Source organism: Haliotis rufescens, unplaced genomic scaffold (assembly GCF_023055435.1).
Source record: "Haliotis rufescens isolate VD_foot unplaced genomic scaffold, xgHalRufe1.0.p SCAF_1, whole genome shotgun sequence".
Classification (NCBI taxonomy): Eukaryota; Metazoa; Mollusca; class Gastropoda; order Lepetellida; family Haliotidae; genus Haliotis; species Haliotis rufescens.
In genome coordinates, this window is record NW_025963779.1 from 49849567 (window position 1) to 49866519 (window position 16953).

Genomic DNA, 16953 nt, shown 5'->3' on the forward strand with positions numbered 1-16953 from the left:
AAGTTTGAAGGAAACCCGAGCTATACACTAGAGCGTGATGCAAGGGAAACAACTCTATAGTTCTAATGGCTGGTGATTCTCAGTTCACCCGGTCTTCCAACTACCGTCGCATAGCCCTAGCCGTGCTGTGAGCGACAACCGCCATGATAAGTATCCTCAATCTGTGTATTGTTCTCTTATCCGGAGATATGATTTTGAGCAGGATGCACGCCACAACATTCGTGACAAAATAATTAATAAAAACTGCCAGCTTGCATCTGCAAGGACAAGATAGCTGTGGTTGCCGGTTGCACACAGAACTCGTGTAATACTAATACAAGACGTCTGCACGTGATCTGTATTGGCCTTTTTGTTAGCTTTGTACTGAAAACAAACAATACGAAATACAAACAATACGAAATTTATTTACACATTTACAATTCAGATCATGTACACATGAATATTGGTCATGGTGACATCGTTTTTGAGTGATATGAAACACCCAAATCATCTTATTAGATGCCAGTAAGGACATACATGATGATGTAAACTTCATTGAGAAACAGTCACACTCGTCTTTTTCAACTGTTACATGACGCTTGTTTGTCTCATTGTCAATGTATTCTTGACTTTCATACATGTGACATATTCATATCATCAACAAATAAAGTCAAATGTTGCGACCATCCCCACACTGACATATCCATCAATGTTTCACAGCTCCGGGGTCCTCATGGTCTGTATCTAACTGTTCTGAATTCTGAATTCTTTTTCACATGAAAAAAATACTGATATACCTTTACATACAATGTAGACATAATACAGACAGATAGACAATGCTCAGATAAACAGGACAGAGTTGTCCAGCATTCTGAATTTATTGCTTGTATTCACAGTACATGGGATAGTGTGGTCACATCTATCTCGGTAAATGTTGAAGATGATCGCAACAGCACATTCATGTTGACAATCAACAAATCAGTGCTGCTGATTCCAGAAGACTAGATGGAGGTGCCATCATTTCCTTGAAATACAAACAAAATAATCCCACATGAATAGACATAGATTGCTTGTACATTGAGGCCTCATATCACTGGCAAACACGTTTCCAAGTATATCTGTGGTCGCGTGCATAGAATTCAATGTTTGCTACATGGCACTCTCAAAAATGATGTCCTAATAATAAGCAGAAACATGCTTTATGAAACAGCTATCCTCAAAGCACCGCATCCTTGCTTCTGTATGCTACCCCAATCTTCTGATCAAACTGAAAGAGACAAAAGAATTATCATAACCAAAATAAATAATGCGTCACTTGTAATACACACTATGCCATGTCATTTTCACTATTACCACACAGAATACCTAATATATCTACGTTATCTTATTATCTTTACTAACTTCTTCAACTTGAAATGGTGTCATTATGAGGTAGCCCGGCCACCATTCAAATCAATCATTTTGTGTTCCTAATTCCGTATAGAATAATTACAGTTCTTCCTACCAAAACATTTCCGAACGACTGTTGTAGTACCCTTATCCATAGACTTCTCGGTTAACTTCGTAAAGGAGACTCTGAAACTAAATTGTAAATAAAATAAAGATTCACCACTTGGAGTGACGTGAAATTAATGAATAAAACAACTAACACATGTCATCATGTTTGAACATAACATGCAATTGTACTGTGTCCTTGTATGTTTATTCAGATAGAAATACTGTATCATTCAGGTAACATTATAGGTTACTCTGTTTCTCAATCTCATTAAAATCAGATCTTAGTTCTCGCTACCGCTAAACAAAGATCTGAGGACATCCCATTAGGGGTCACGTCAGAACGACCTTTCATCCGACCAATCAAAGCGTCGCTTACCAGATCATGAAAGTGACAGTCGGAATGTGATTTCTGATCTTGCAACCTCGAAAACTTTTACACGGGGTATTCCGAACGATAGTTACGGGCTTGAGGACTGAATCCATACAATCTAGACCATCTATTAGCTATTCCAGAATGTTTTTTTGTTCAGGTTTCAATTTTTTTATCGAGAATTTGTCAAAATATGTTTCAAAGCGTAGTCGCCAATTTGAAATTAGTGTCGTAAAGCACGAGAAAGCTGCCTTCTGATTGGCTAATGTGGACTTCTTGTCAGTCATTTCAAAGTTCGCGCAAGGTTAGTCTGACGTGACCGTAATGGGATGTCCTCAGATCTTTGTTTAGCGGTAGCGAGAACTAAGATCTGATTTTAATGAGATTGCTCTGTTTCTCGCAATGTCAATCTCGTTGTGATGCCATAAAGAAGAATAAAGGGGTGCAGATGTCACAAACCTTCTTCCATCTCTCTCGACAATACATGACCCATTTGGCCTCTTCATGTAAGATGCCTTTAATTTGGCATCAGTGACTTCGGAATAAGGACGCCATACACACTGGATCTCATCAAACCACTGCCACTCGTATGCGCCTTGGTCTTCTGTATAAAACATGGGGGGATGACTGGATTTATTCTATGAGGTTAACAATCACCTGTATCTGTATTTCCACATATCCCTTTGAAAAGGTTAAATGTAGGGGGCTGGGTGATGGAAATAGGTGTTGTTTTATTGGTGTCACATATGAACACGAGAAGATATAACTTTTATCGACGAGTGTTGATATAATTGTATTTGATATAAAAAAGACACAAGGATCAGATTCTATTTATCTAACATTATTCTTCCAACTGGTTCTGTTGTAGACAGTAATGAGCAGTGTGTTTGTGTAAAAAGCACTGCTAACAAGGGGCCTGTTCCACAAAGCGATCTTAGTGCTATGATTGTCGTTAGCCTATGTTAAAGTATGGGAGTTACGATCATCTTAGCGCTAAGATCGTTTTGTGGAACGGGGCCCTGCTTCAGTAGCGAAAGATTAGGGATGTCATTTGATTGTGACGTCATGGTAACCGATGACGTCACAATGGTCTTTAAAGAATTGTGATGCAATTGCATTTCAGCGATATCATTTAGGAGAGATTTCTTGATCTTATCCAAGGATATGTCCTCGGGGGTCAGGTTTGGATGATAAGTTATATATTTACGGTGGTAAAGACCGGCCCAATTTCCCAATTATTTCTAAAACTGGCAAAACGAAGTTATTTGAGTAAGAGGTTTGTGTATTTTCTTCTGGAACAAACTCACCATGTGATGGTCTGAGTGTTGCGTCTGCATCTGATGCGTTTTGTCTTGGGGTCGCTACATACTGCAAGGGAACCCTGTGGGGGCAGAATAAGAATATCAGATACAATCCCCAAAATACTGCATGGACATATGCAAAAGTCCTGTTTAATCGTAATCAGACCTACCTGATTAAAACATCGTATTTGTCGTTTTCCCCATATCTATAATCGCAAATGCTTTGATTCTCCCAGATGACCTGAAATAGTTTTAAAGTCGATATATACATGTATGAATATAACAAGATCTACTTGAGTACACAACCTAATAAAAGATCCTACGAATCCATGTGGGATTGTAGCCTTAAATATTTAACTTTTGAAACATAAACATTTACCTTCAACTGATTGGATGAAGGATGTTTATATTCAATTCTTTCACAAGATATCATTTTCGTCTCAGCAACACTCTTCTTTGAGAGCTTTCCACAATGTTATCGCATGTATGACATGACGTACCAGTACTCTGCCTTCCATTTTTCTTATGACAGTCCCCAACAGGCCATCACAGCTGCTCGCTTCCATGTCAGGCCCTGTTTGAAGAACAAAGAAGCGTACTCAGATGATGATGTTAAGACATGTTTATTCAGAATGAAAACTGCTTTAACTGGAAACGTGCCATGCTGTGTCATGCTGTCCAAAGCTGTAAGCACATACACAATACATCATATGTACCTCCGTGATATACCTGTACTCCTACACTGATGTGTTCCACTCCATCTGGCAGGCGATTAAGTCTCCTGGATGCTAGTCTGGGTATATTTCTCACCTCTTTGTACCTGCATTCCTATACTGATGTCTTCCAATCCATCTGGCAGGCGAGTAAGTCTCCTGGATGCTAGTCAGGGCATATTTCTCACCTCTCTGTACCTGCATTCCTATACTGATGTGTTCCACTCCATCTGGCAGGCGAGTAAGTCACCTGGATGCTAGTCTGGGCATATTTCTCACCTCTCTGTACCTGCATTCCTATACTGATGTGTTCCACTCCATCTGGCAGGCGAGTAAGTCACCTGGATGCTAGTCTGGGCATATTTCTCACCTCTCTGTACCTGCATTCCTATACTGATGTGTTCCACTCCATCTGGCAGGCGAGGTTGGTCATCCACGAGTAACACATCGTACTGTTCGTTTGCACCATATCTGTACCAGTGGCATTGTCCGTTGTCCCATAGCACCCACATGTACGCTACAAAAATGTATTGGTTCAGTGTGACTTGCCCCAGATAGGTCAACAAAACGTTAAAACCTTTGTTCTTCAACTAACAGTAACAAACACACTGAAAGCACAAAATAAAAGTGGTCACTTTTTTCCTAAATCCCAACAACAAAAAGTATTGCTAAATATTCCTCTGGATATATATAATTTGTATTCAATTTGGTTCCCAATAACAAATGCAAATAACATGTTGTATGTAAAGTATTTAAGTAAACGAGAAGAAGATAAAACTTTATATGACTGAAATGAGAAGTACGTTTTATGAACTATGTGTTTCGTACTTTCTATCAGATGGTTCAACCATGATAGTCAGTACCAGTCCACACACCTCCCTTGATGGCATGGTTGACGATTGTCCCTGTCCCCTCACAATCTTCGTTCTTCCACTGCCAGTCTGGGCCTCGGATCACTCTTTTCCCAAGGGGTGGGAGGTCATCCTTCACATTGACGTTGTCAAACATGTTCGTAGCTCCAAAATCCATGTCAAGATTATCGTTGACTTTCTGTATAACAGCTGTCTAGTCGTAATGCAAAAACAAGTACCAATGCAATATCTAGATTAGGGAACATAACATATTGAATAGATATACATCATTTGGGGCATGAGTAGGCTTAAGAAGCTTCATGTATATAATATGTAGACCAAAATCTATAACTTTAGACCCTTCAGACGGGTAGAAACCTGTTCTTGCTCACCAGGGGATTCGATAAATATATATCACGTTATGGATCCACCGTGTAAATAAACGTTCTATAGTCATGGAACAGTTGGCTTGTTTCTTTTGAGACATTTTGTACAAAAGAACATGATAGCAATGCGTATGATTAAATACTCTAGACGACCAGTGACATGCAACTGTAATATCTGACAATGTACATGAGCTTGGAATCCATTAATGACCGGATTATGTTATTAAATTACTTTTTCGGCACTTGACAGATCCGGGCAAACAGCGTCAACAATGAGGTCAATGTCCTTTACTCTGGTCAGTCGCATGGTACTGTCCATTTCTACAAATTTGATGATTTGTGCAACGAGGATCTGAAAGTATAGTCATTCACATTAATAATTCATGTGTGCGTGCGTGTTAGCGTGTGTGCGTACATGTATAATCATGATTCGTTTTTACGCAAGCGTTATATAATTTTATAAATAGGATATTGACATACCATGATGTACTCCCTTTCAAGTTCAATACTAGGAGTGAGTGAGTTGGGTTTAACGCCGCTTTTAACAGTATTCCAGACGTATCACGGCGTGTCTGCTAATGTGGGAGGCAGGTCTTAGACGTTTACCACTTTGGTGAAACCCACGAGCACGGGTATGGTGCCGACAAACATAATCGGTGCGAACCGGGTTTCGAACCCACAATCATAGGTTTCTGACTGCCCAAGGGACGCAACTATGCACAGCGAATTGCGGCGCCTTAGACGACTGTCCATGTTAGAATTGGTCTTCAGCAACCCATTCTTTTTGTAAGGGGTTAGCGGGATCGGTTCGTCAGGCTCGCTGACTTGGTTGATGCATGCAATCGTATTCCAGTTGCGTTGATCGTTCTTCCATGATATCAGTCACTGGATGGTCTGTTCCACACTCGATTATTTAAAGACCGTTGTCATACTGTTGGAATATTTCTAAGTGCAGCGTTAAAAACAAACAAACAACTAAACCACAGTTTACTCACTTGTATTCTCTGGTGGTTGCATATTGTCTTGACATCATGAACAATCATTCCATTACACACATCAGCAGTCGACTGCATCATTTTCTGAAAACGATTTAGTGGCCAGATAGATATATGATAGGTAAAATATGATAGACAAAATAGCAGGGCCCTAAACTAATACTGAAGAATATACTTCATGGAGAAACATTTTCCCCGTTAAAATAGATCCCCGGCACTGCTGGTCACAGATTCGATTACATTGAACTGGCTGGTCGTGATCAATGGCTTGGCTGGTTTCCTGTCGTCAATCGTTGATGTTTTCATTTACAGGTTTGCCTGGTCCAGACTCAACTATTTCAAGACCGTTGTGATATATATGGATTATAGGTCACAAGTTTCACAACGAACAATTAATCTACAAAACATATACATAAACCTTTTCTGCAAGTCCATGCGGTACAAATATGATTGGGCTGACAACGCGTCCCGTTATAGGGTTCATCACCATCTGCATCAGTGTCGCCATAAAGTGACGGAATCCCTGCATCGAGAAACTTGTACAGTTATGACAGAAAACAAAACTCCACACATGAACTTGATCAAACGTGCGCACGGTACATATTGATAGATATACGATAAATGTAAATTAAATCCAGCCTACTTTGTATACAATTGTACAAAAAAGCTATCATAATACAAAATATAGATTATAGAAAGTGATTCTATGATTATATTATAACATCCTTCGATTACTTAAACCATTAAAAAAATAAAAAAATGATAACGTCCTTAGATTATTGGCCTACTGTACACACTTATTGTAACATAGGAAATCTTTACTGAGACCTAAAGATCATGATTTTATCATCTCTTTACTTATATTATGGCAATGTTGTTGCTGTGTTGGCATTCCTGAAATAACGTACTGGGTATCAGGTGCAAACGTCAATATTATTCATATTGATTGCATGTAACTATATATTCCCATTCCATGCAATCTTCTTATTAGAGAATGAGTGAGTTGGGTTTAACGCCGCTTTTAACAGTATTCCAGTTATATCACGGCGTGTCAGCTTAATGTGGGAGGAAAGCCCGAGGTGATGCTGGTCTCAGACGTTTACCACTCCGGTGAAACCCACGAGCACGGGTATGGTGCCGACAAACCTTGAAACATAATCGGTGCGAACCGGGATTCGAACCCTCAATCATAGGTTTCTGACTGCCCAAGGGACGCAACTCTGCACAGCGAATTGCGGCGCCTTTGACGACTGGGCCACCCGTGTCCCCAATATTCTTATTAAAGAAATACACATTTTGAGCATTAAGTCAACATGTTTTCTCTGGAAGAAGCCACTTTTCTCTGTTTTCACAAAATGTTAGAGAACATGTACAACATGGCCAGATTTGTTTGTAAAACCTGCGGCAAAACTATTTTTCCCAGTATTTCTGGAGCCAATATCAAATGGTCAGTGTAAAACATCATCATCTGATAGTTGGCAACAAGCAGCGAATCCAAGGCCTTTCTCTAAGCATGGAGTACCTGTGTGTCCTGTATTTGGTCCAGTTTGTTAGATGTTATTCCATCTGTCACGACCACGATGCGAGGTGGAACTTTCAGATACCCTCCGAAATCACAAACACCTCCTGCATTGGAATGTTCAATATAGATCAATCATGATGTTAATGTTGTGTGACGTTCGCACGTTTTGTGTATCAGTGGGTTGTATGAACATGAAATTGATGCGTGTTATAATGGGGAGAATGTAAGTTTGTTTTTGTTAATCGGATAATAAAATCAAGTTCAACTTACCTTTAGTAAGAGCTGCTACACAGACCAGCATGTAGTGGAGAAAGGGTGAGTATCCGCCGAATTCCATATCCTCTATTGTAATAAATATGAATACCAATCATATACACATATATTAGTATTAACATAATTAATTCTACACCTTAAAGTATAAACATTATTATTTTCTCACAAAGGTTTATCCGTATCTTTCTTACAAAGGTTTAATCCGTATCTTTCTTACAAAGGTTAAATGCGTATCTTTCTTACAAAGGTTTAATCCGTACCTTTCTTACAAAGTTTTATCCGTATCTTTCTTACAAAGGTTTAATCCGTATCTTTCATACAAAGGTTTAATCCGTATCTTTCTTACAAAGGTTTAATCCGTATCTTTCATACAAAGGTTTAATCCGTATCTTTCTTACACAGGTTTAATCCGTATCTTTCTTACAAAGGTTTAATCTGTATCTTTCTTACAAAGATTAAATCCGTACACGATATTATGATTTGACCGAAAACTTTCTCTTCAAAATTTACTATAAACTAATGGTAATCAATGGTATCAAGCATGAACTATTTTGTTTTTGTCAAACATGTTTTTTCAGGATAACACCATGGTACTAGACAACAAGACGCCTGTTTCTACATTCTTGTTGACACAAGAAATAGGTCATTAGACCGCAGACACCAGCATCAACGTAAGCCATTACACAGTTATCACATCTAATCATGTAAGCCTTGACCTTGACCCTTGACATGTGTAAAACAAATTTCCCTCACGGTTTCAAAAATAGTGCTGCGACGGCCTTCAAATTCTGACTAAACCTAAAAGAATCTCAATTTTCTTTGGTTTCCTAATTAATAGCCATTATACCTTTAAGACCATCAATTAAACAGTGTCATGCACCTTAAGAATAATGAACGAAGAAGGTTTCTACATAGCTCCACCAAAACTCGTTGTATGGAGGTGCTTTGTTAATGCTATGATGTAGGTAGGAAACGTTTCCCAGCGGTACATCAGTATCCTCACCTACTGCATCCCTGAGGCTTTCATAGTCATTTGAAAAGTGATGAAGTACCCCGGGCCTTCCTCCTAGAGTGAGAAGGCAAATATTTTCTTCCAGACCGAATTCCTCGGCGTTGTTCTCGGTACCTTGAAGACAATAATTATATGTTTTAGGCAATGCGATTTCCGTATATTGAAAAATCCTACTGTACGTTATAAACTACTTGTTCTGTCAGTACAGAATTATTTAGAAAAGAAAATAAGAATACTTAACACTTGTTTATATAGTGATAGAAACAAAATAGCTATAAAACACGTAAAATGTGTGACTATGTATGAATAATGCAATATTCACTTATCAATTAGCATATTGTTTTATGTGTAAGTTCATTGAATGAAATTTTCATAAAACATACATAATTTATATTATGTAGACATATATACTCTGCACCACTACAACCAAGGAAAACCAATCAGCGGTGGAGGCATACCGTCTATGAAGCTGTGTGCAATGCTCTGCAGCCTCTGCAAACCAAGCCTCCCCATGTCACCAGAGTTATCCAAACATAACAATGTGTCTGTTCCCTTGTCTGTTTTTGGAACAGCAGAATTTTCTGCAAACATAAAAAAGATAGTCACAGCATTCTACCACTTGCTTCAGGACACGCCAAGAATAATATTTCTCCCTGTACTATTTCATTTCCAGATAAGGGCGTTGGAGTAGCCTTGTGGTTAAATCGTTCGCACGTCACGCCGAAAAACGGGTTCTATTCCCCACATTGGTACATATACAATGTGTGAAGCCCATTTCTGGAGCCACCCGCCGTGATATTGCTGGAATATTGCTAAAAGCGTTGTAAAACCATACTCGTTCATTCATTTCCAGATGAGCGAGAACGTCCACTCACCACCATGGAGAATGTGCTCCACATCAGACCACCTGTTACCGCTGCCCTCCTCTATAACTTCCCTCAGCTGCTGCAGGATACTCATCGCATGGCCGTCAGATTCAGCAGTTGTTTTGGATACCGTTATATCGAAACTGAAATTGATTACAAATAAGCATGTCATAATACCATACCTCCACACAGACTGCCATACCTCCACACAGAAGCAATTGGCTTAATACATAAAGCTCCTTTAGTCCGGACTGATGCCGATTTACTAGCCCAATGCAATACCATACCCCCGTTTAACATGAATACCCCACTCAGACACAGTATACTGATCCCGAGCCGACCAGTCCTTGTTTTAGCCCCTTGACGCCGAGCACCAGACAGGGTAGTACCATCCCCTAACGTCTTTTGGTATCACGCAGCCGGGGATCGAATCTTCCGCTCTATCACTAGACCACGGAGGCGGTCATGTAATATTTGGACCATAGTGTACTTAATAATATGTATACATACATACGAAACATCTCCCCGCATTATATACCTGAATAAGATTGTGTGTTATCAAGACGAAGCCCATCGCGATCAGAGTATGACAAAAATGCTTTGCTAAGCATGGCAGTATACCAAGCCAATGCATGAAGATAACGTACCAGAAAACGTAATGGAAAATCCAACGATGTTATTTCCTAACATAAAAACTTTCGTCTACCAGTATATATACCTTAAAATTTGGGCCGCTAATGCGTCGTAACTATGAAGAGGAGCCTTCTTCGATTTAGTTTCAGAACTCTTTAGATTGACATAATTCCTATCAGATAGGTCTTTTTGGTGACGATTTTCCCCCATTCCGAAACTAGTGTCTGTCTTCCAAGTCCTGTCATCTGCTTCTGCTCGATCTGCCCAACCTAGGGCCGAGTCGCTGGCTGTCAGTCTTTCCTTCCTCGTGACATCGACGTTGCGGCCATTCTCTTCGTTCATCTGATTTTCGCACTGTACCTCCTTTGCGCTTGCATAAAACATCTCGTAGTCCGCGGAAGGAGAAATGGAACTTGTCTTAGAGCACCCCATAGCATTGGCATCCTTCAGTCTTCCACCATACGAGTCACCATCAATGTAGGGCGCCTCGTACTCAGATTCATATGTTGGCAGCCCTTTCTTGTAAGCGTGTAATGTCCCCAGTCCATGTTCTTCTGAGCTAGCCTTACATTTCCCCGTAACCTGATTTCGATCACTCTTCTGGTTTGAGCTGATTGGTGACAATTCATGGCCGATTTCATCCTCTTTATGCTTCCGAGAGTTGAGATTATTCTCAGGAGGTTGTCTCTGATCGGACATTTCTGTACGGGGGGAACAATATGTCCCCTCTTGTTCCTCCACATCACTGAGCTCATATACGACGCTCTCAATGGAACTGTAATGTAAGGATGTACATTGTTTACTCTAATTATCTCCAACTCCACCAACTCCAAAAGATGCACATCTCTAAACTGAACTTTATACAAGCATTAATACATTTTATGCTGAAAATATTCACAGACGCAACGATACAGGATATAGTTTAACAAATTATTATAAATATAAATGACATTTAATTATGAAGGGGCAATTTGGCTTTCTCATATGAGCTCTATTATTCGGTGTCCTCCAGAATTCGTGTTGATTGAAAACCAAATTTACAATCAAAGTGATTTTGAAACAGCATCAACGTCTGGTTTCCTCCAAAACGGATATACCCATTTAACTTCCAAGTCGTGATCGTATCCGTAACGTGAGCAAATCATTGCCACATCAGTTTAAGTCAAATTCAAGACGTTGACGTCAAGGATTCCTTTCAGTTCTACCGTACGGCAAGTGCTACTGCTTATCTATGCAGCTGCCTTCACCCCACACCCAAGCATAGCTAAAATACTCACACGTCAATGTATTCACTAACCTCGGGGTAGTACATGTTTTTCTCTTTATGCGTTCTCTGCATATATCATGTTGAGGTGTGCGCTTAATGAGTGATGTACTCCATGACAATGGTTATACAAACCTTGTTTTGTGCAACTGAGACTTGTTTGAGAAACACCATCGATTGGCATAGGACGGGGCGGACATGTTCACCAGTCGTATCTTCATCTCTATCCCACCATGGGACAAGTGGGACAGAAAACGCTTGAAAATATTTCTTAGTCCCGGTGCATTCGTTCTCATGGCTTTCATTGAATGTTTGTCCTCATGTTGAACTATGAACGTGATGGGGCTCAATCTGACGTTAATCAACTTCGCATTGAATGTCTGGAACATGGCACTGACGAACTGAAACATGTGACCATCGGCTGTGTCAACATGGAGACTCATGTGCCGTTCGAAGTCTTCTGAATGGTTTTTGGGTGCCAACGTGATAGATGAGCAGACAGCGTGTTCGGTAATAGGGTCCTCCCAATACGCTGACATGAGGCACTCGCCATCTGAAGAACAACGTTAACGTGTAGAAAATGTTCCATACATATAGATACAAAATGGTCTAAAACACTGATGAATCCTATAAACTTGTGAAACATAGTCATAAAGATGCCGAAACTTTATGTGGTTAAAAGACTGTTTCGTGCAATGTAGATTTCTGTCGAAAGTATTGTTTCTAATCCAGTTTGTTACATTCCACATCCTTAGATTGCTTAAAGCCTAATAGTGGATAGACGTCTTTAGAAGGTATATAGCCAAAATACAAACATGCATCATTGAACATCTTAGTGTCGATAGCTTCGTTACTGTAGAAATATGAAATGACTTTAATATAACAATACCACTAGTAGCAAGCAACCCTGTATTGACATGAAAAGTGAAACATGATCAAAGCTATCAACACACAATGTCATTTAGAAAGTGGTCAAATGTAACATGATATATTTGGGGAAATACTTTCTGTCTTTCAGACGGGGCTCAACCCAAAACAAGTACGAGAATCTGTACTTTACTAAGAAAGTGTACCAAATATAACATGTGTTACATGATCAAAACATTGAAACACAAAAAAAGCACACCATACTTGTGACCTTTGGGAAGCGAGAAAGATGCAATATAGGAAAGCATGTTACCACATAGAACACTGTATTATCTAGGATTTTATGTATTACCAGTCCGTCACCTTTAATGGTCTTGTTTGTACTGAGTCTCTCCAGTAGAGTATCATCAAAGCACAGGTCCACAACTGGCGGACACATGGGCGAGCGAACAATAGTCTTGCCTCGGATTTCACGGCAATGTACCTCAGCCATAGCCTGAAGAACACGGGGGACATTTCCAATAATATTAAGTAGGCACATAAAACTAACATTCAAATAAACCCCCATTCTTACATCAGATGACATTTTGAACGTGCATTGCCTTACATAGTGATTTTGGGGGTCGGCGCTTGGGTGGACACCCCAAACCCCCACTGAAGTTACATATGACCCAAGCGGACACCATACTCACTCACTCACTCACTCACTCTTACCTCCATGTCAGAATGTTGAGATCTGATTGGTTCATGTGATCTTGGTAAAATACCATGTATCCCACCTTGGAGGGAAATAACTTTCTGTTCGGGAGAAAACATCCCTTATGCCCCGCCACGAAGGAAACAGACTGCACGTGGATTTCTGGCTTGTGGTATAAAACCTAACGAGGCACGCATAAAACCACATACACCCCGAGTGGTGCTGCCACAACTTATAGTAAATTTCACCTCGATCCATGAATAATTTAGAAGGCCAAATCTACATGTTCAATATGGTTGGTTTGAACTTGGAAGTCTGCCAAATTCGCACATATACGACAATACAGGACACGCGTTCAAGAGCATATAAGGTACATCATATATCAAACTTATCCAGGTATTGGGAAGATATATTGATCAACTTTATAGGTCGAACGGCTACCGAGGACATATCGAATGACCGATGGACGACGGGCAGACGAGCGTCAAAATTAAATAAGCTCAAATGAACATTCAGTTTAGATAAGCTAAAATACTCCAACTACAGACCGAAAACTATAAGTAATACGCCAAAAGAATCGGACTGTGGTCAGGGTATTAGTATTTCAGTGAAAATATATATATTCGTTTATGAGAGAAAGCCTGTCTCCATACAGTCTTTAAGTTGTCACACAAACAACGTCCATCAGACTTACTTCCTGACTCGATCCGTTGAAGTAATATGTAATATATTTATCCAACCCGGACAACCATTAAAAACAGTTGAAATTGGATATGAACGAGTTACTTCCCTTGTCTGTAACAATTTAACTATACTGCCATATTGGTATATTTTACTATTCAAATTAAGCTTTATGGGTTGCTAATTCAATATGTATTGAATGTTGACAGTGTATGGTCCACTGGGGAATGTGTGTGCTAGACTCCGTGGTGAACTTGCGAGAAGGAAGGATATCGTCAATATACCGAAACTGTCAGTGATCAAGGACACATAAATGTTATAGCATATGCAGCCTTAATTGGTGGAACTCTGCTGCCACACTAATAAACGAACTGATACAAGTCAAAATATACTGACATAATAAACTTACCTGAAACTTAACCAGACAGATCGACTAGAGGTTCTCAATGTTTCTCTTGTTGGGCGCGAGGTTAGGGTTTTCCGGTCTTCTATTTATAGACTTGGTGTAGCTCCAGGTCCGATTCTTAGAACACATTCCTATGTGTCTGTTCCCCATACAAAAGCCATGCATGTCTGCAAGTTGTCACATGTGTTGTTATTGGTATAATGTACAATATATTTTTCAATATAATTGTTCATGATTCTTATTTGTTATTCAGTGGTCAACCTAGCTTTATTCAGATTAAATCATGTGAGTTTGTCTTGTTTATGTGAAGCTGCACTCAGTAATATTCCAGGTATATGATGGTGGTCTGTAGATAGTTGAGTATCGAACCAGACAATCCAGTGATTAGCATCATGAGCATCAATCTCAGCAATTAGGATACAATAGCATGGATTCCATGGGCGGATACAGCTTTTTTGAAAAGGGGGGGGGTGCACAAAGATCTATTTATTGTCTTTGGTGGTAATTTATACAGAAATAAAGATTTTTTTCGAACTAAAAAGGGTGTATGTGCAACCCCGCAAATCTTATGAAACATCCAAAAGACAAGCATATTTTTGTAAATCACTGTTTTTGAAAGATTTATTAATAAACAATATTAATGTAATGCTTGTTCAAAAATAATGTGTGATTGTTGTTAAATTCTGAAGTCTGAAATATTCAAGATGTAACATGGCAGTTTGCACATAATGAAATCTACACTAGCAAACATGTTTGATTGGCATTCTAGAAGTTGGTGAGTAAATATGAAAATGTACAAGTTTATGGATAGCAACTTCTGGTTTATTGCATTTTGATATAAGGGTTTGGAAGCCTGAGGTCTTCCATTAACTGCCCGACGAAGGAGTGCAGTTGAAAAGACCGAGGGCTTCTGCAAATGATAATACTCTGAAAAAGAGCGTTACCGTTATTATAGCTGAAATGGATGGAATTTGTTATCAAATAAAAAGATACATTATCACATTTCTGATAATATGCGGGCGGTTTAATGATAATTCTATCCGTTATAGCTAAAATGTAGATCGTTACACAGTTACCAAGTTGGAGTGACTACAACAAAGTGGAAAATACATGTACATGCATATGCACGTTCCTTACTGAACTCTGGCGTCATTGCCTGTGTGCTATTTGTTATATTACTGTACATCTGACTTCATTATCTGTGTGCTACTTGTTATCTTTTACCTGTTGTAAATGTTAATCTCCTGCTTATCACAACATATCATGCATATATACCACTCTTCACTTGGATGTAGTCCCTCTAGCTCCATAACGGTGTAAGAATCTACATTGAAGCATCGCTATATGCAATAAACCAGTTGTTAACCATAAAGTTTTACGTTTCGAGTCATGACTCCTGGGGGAATGATGACATGTAATCACCCAAGAGTCCTACCATCCAATTCTCATTTAATAGGAGGAATGAAATCGGGTTTAACGTTGCATCCAAGATTATTGCACTTATATAGCAACGTGCATGGATGTGCGTGCGTGCGTGCGTGCGTGCATGCTAGCCCACTGAGATACCATGCCGCCATTTAACATAAATTCCCCCACTCAAAGACAATATACTGACTCCGAGCTGACCTGTCCTTGTTTAAGCCCCTTAATGCCAAGTGCCAGTCAGGGTAACAAGTACCATCTTTTACCGTCTTTTGGTATGATGCTCCCGGAGAACGAACCCCGGACCTACCGTTTTACCACAAGACCACGGAGGCGGTCCTCTCATTTAATAGGATCTTACAGGCTTAGAAGTAATAGGGCCTATTTATTGGCTCAGAAAGGGTTACGCCTTACAGCCTGGCATGTATCAATCAGATGCATTACAGTATATCTGCTATCATAATACATATATACCCATAATTATCAAGTGGCCTCTAAAGAATCATGTTTTAGAATTATTAGGTCCCTGTATTTTGTTTGCCAGAGGCTGCTGAGGATGTATATATATGGCAACAACCATGCCAAAAGAAACTGCCTACACTGTCATAGCTGATAGTGTGTAATCCTAGATAACTTGACTGATGGTAGTGCCTTCTGCCACGGTTTCCCTCGCCCAAACCCAGTTACATGCCCCATAAACATTCACTCACCCACAAGCAAACACAGTTCCATGGTTTACCAAGTCATGGGATTATATAATCCTCTGGCTCCATAGATTCATGAAAATACTGAAAGTTTATTACAATCAGGTCAAGAAACAGATTTAACTTTGAATTTGCATCCCTTTCATTTTCATAGATAAGACTAAAGTCAGACTGTCAAACCTGATCAACACAATCACATAAATACATTGATAGGAGTGCAAAAACAAAAAATTAAATACTTCTTGAACCTCAATGAAGAACACAAGACTATTGAAAGTTTTAAGTTTAAATGGTAATTATAAAAAAATTATACTGAACAGTGTTTGAGTTATCCTGCCCTGGAAACAAGATAATTACCATACTTCCAGATGTGCTGATCGTATTATATTCCCACAATTGCCAAATACTCCCAAGTACTTGCATGCTGATGCTAAGAATAAGAATTACCATCATTACCAATGAGAAACTCTTGACTAGATTTTGATATGCAATTTACAGAAATATATAATTTTGA

The 16953-nt window shown here is 39.3% G+C and overlaps 1 protein-coding gene across 2 annotated transcripts; it reads right to left on the bottom strand.

Moving 5' to 3' along the window:
- Positions 1 to 384: 384 nt before the first annotated feature.
- LOC124131391 lies at positions 385 to 14419 on the bottom strand. 2 transcript variants are annotated; one of them, XM_046494650.2, is made up of 20 exons: positions 14317 to 14418; positions 12893 to 13025; positions 11798 to 12215; positions 10484 to 11173; positions 9775 to 9908; positions 9358 to 9480; positions 8891 to 9013; positions 7885 to 7956; positions 7615 to 7718; positions 6511 to 6615; positions 6093 to 6176; positions 5330 to 5449; positions 4736 to 4925; positions 4231 to 4377; positions 3648 to 3721; positions 3318 to 3388; positions 3154 to 3227; positions 2306 to 2450; positions 1484 to 1560; positions 385 to 1246 (listed from the first exon to the last, which is right to left on the bottom strand). In XM_046494650.2, exons 2-20 carry the CDS (start codon positions 13020 to 13022, stop codon positions 1242 to 1244), a joined length of 2886 nt encoding a protein of 961 aa, XP_046350606.2. In that variant the 5' UTR covers positions 13023 to 13025; positions 14317 to 14418; the 3' UTR covers positions 385 to 1241. The 2 variants fall into 2 exon arrangements, with proteins under 2 accessions (XP_046350606.2, XP_046350607.2); XM_046494651.2 differs by lacking the exons at positions 385 to 1246; positions 1484 to 1560; positions 2306 to 2450; ... (1 more) ...; positions 3318 to 3388; positions 3648 to 3721 and having other exon boundaries at positions 4241 to 4377; positions 4689 to 4925; positions 14317 to 14419.
- Positions 14420 to 16953: the final 2534 nt, after the last annotated feature.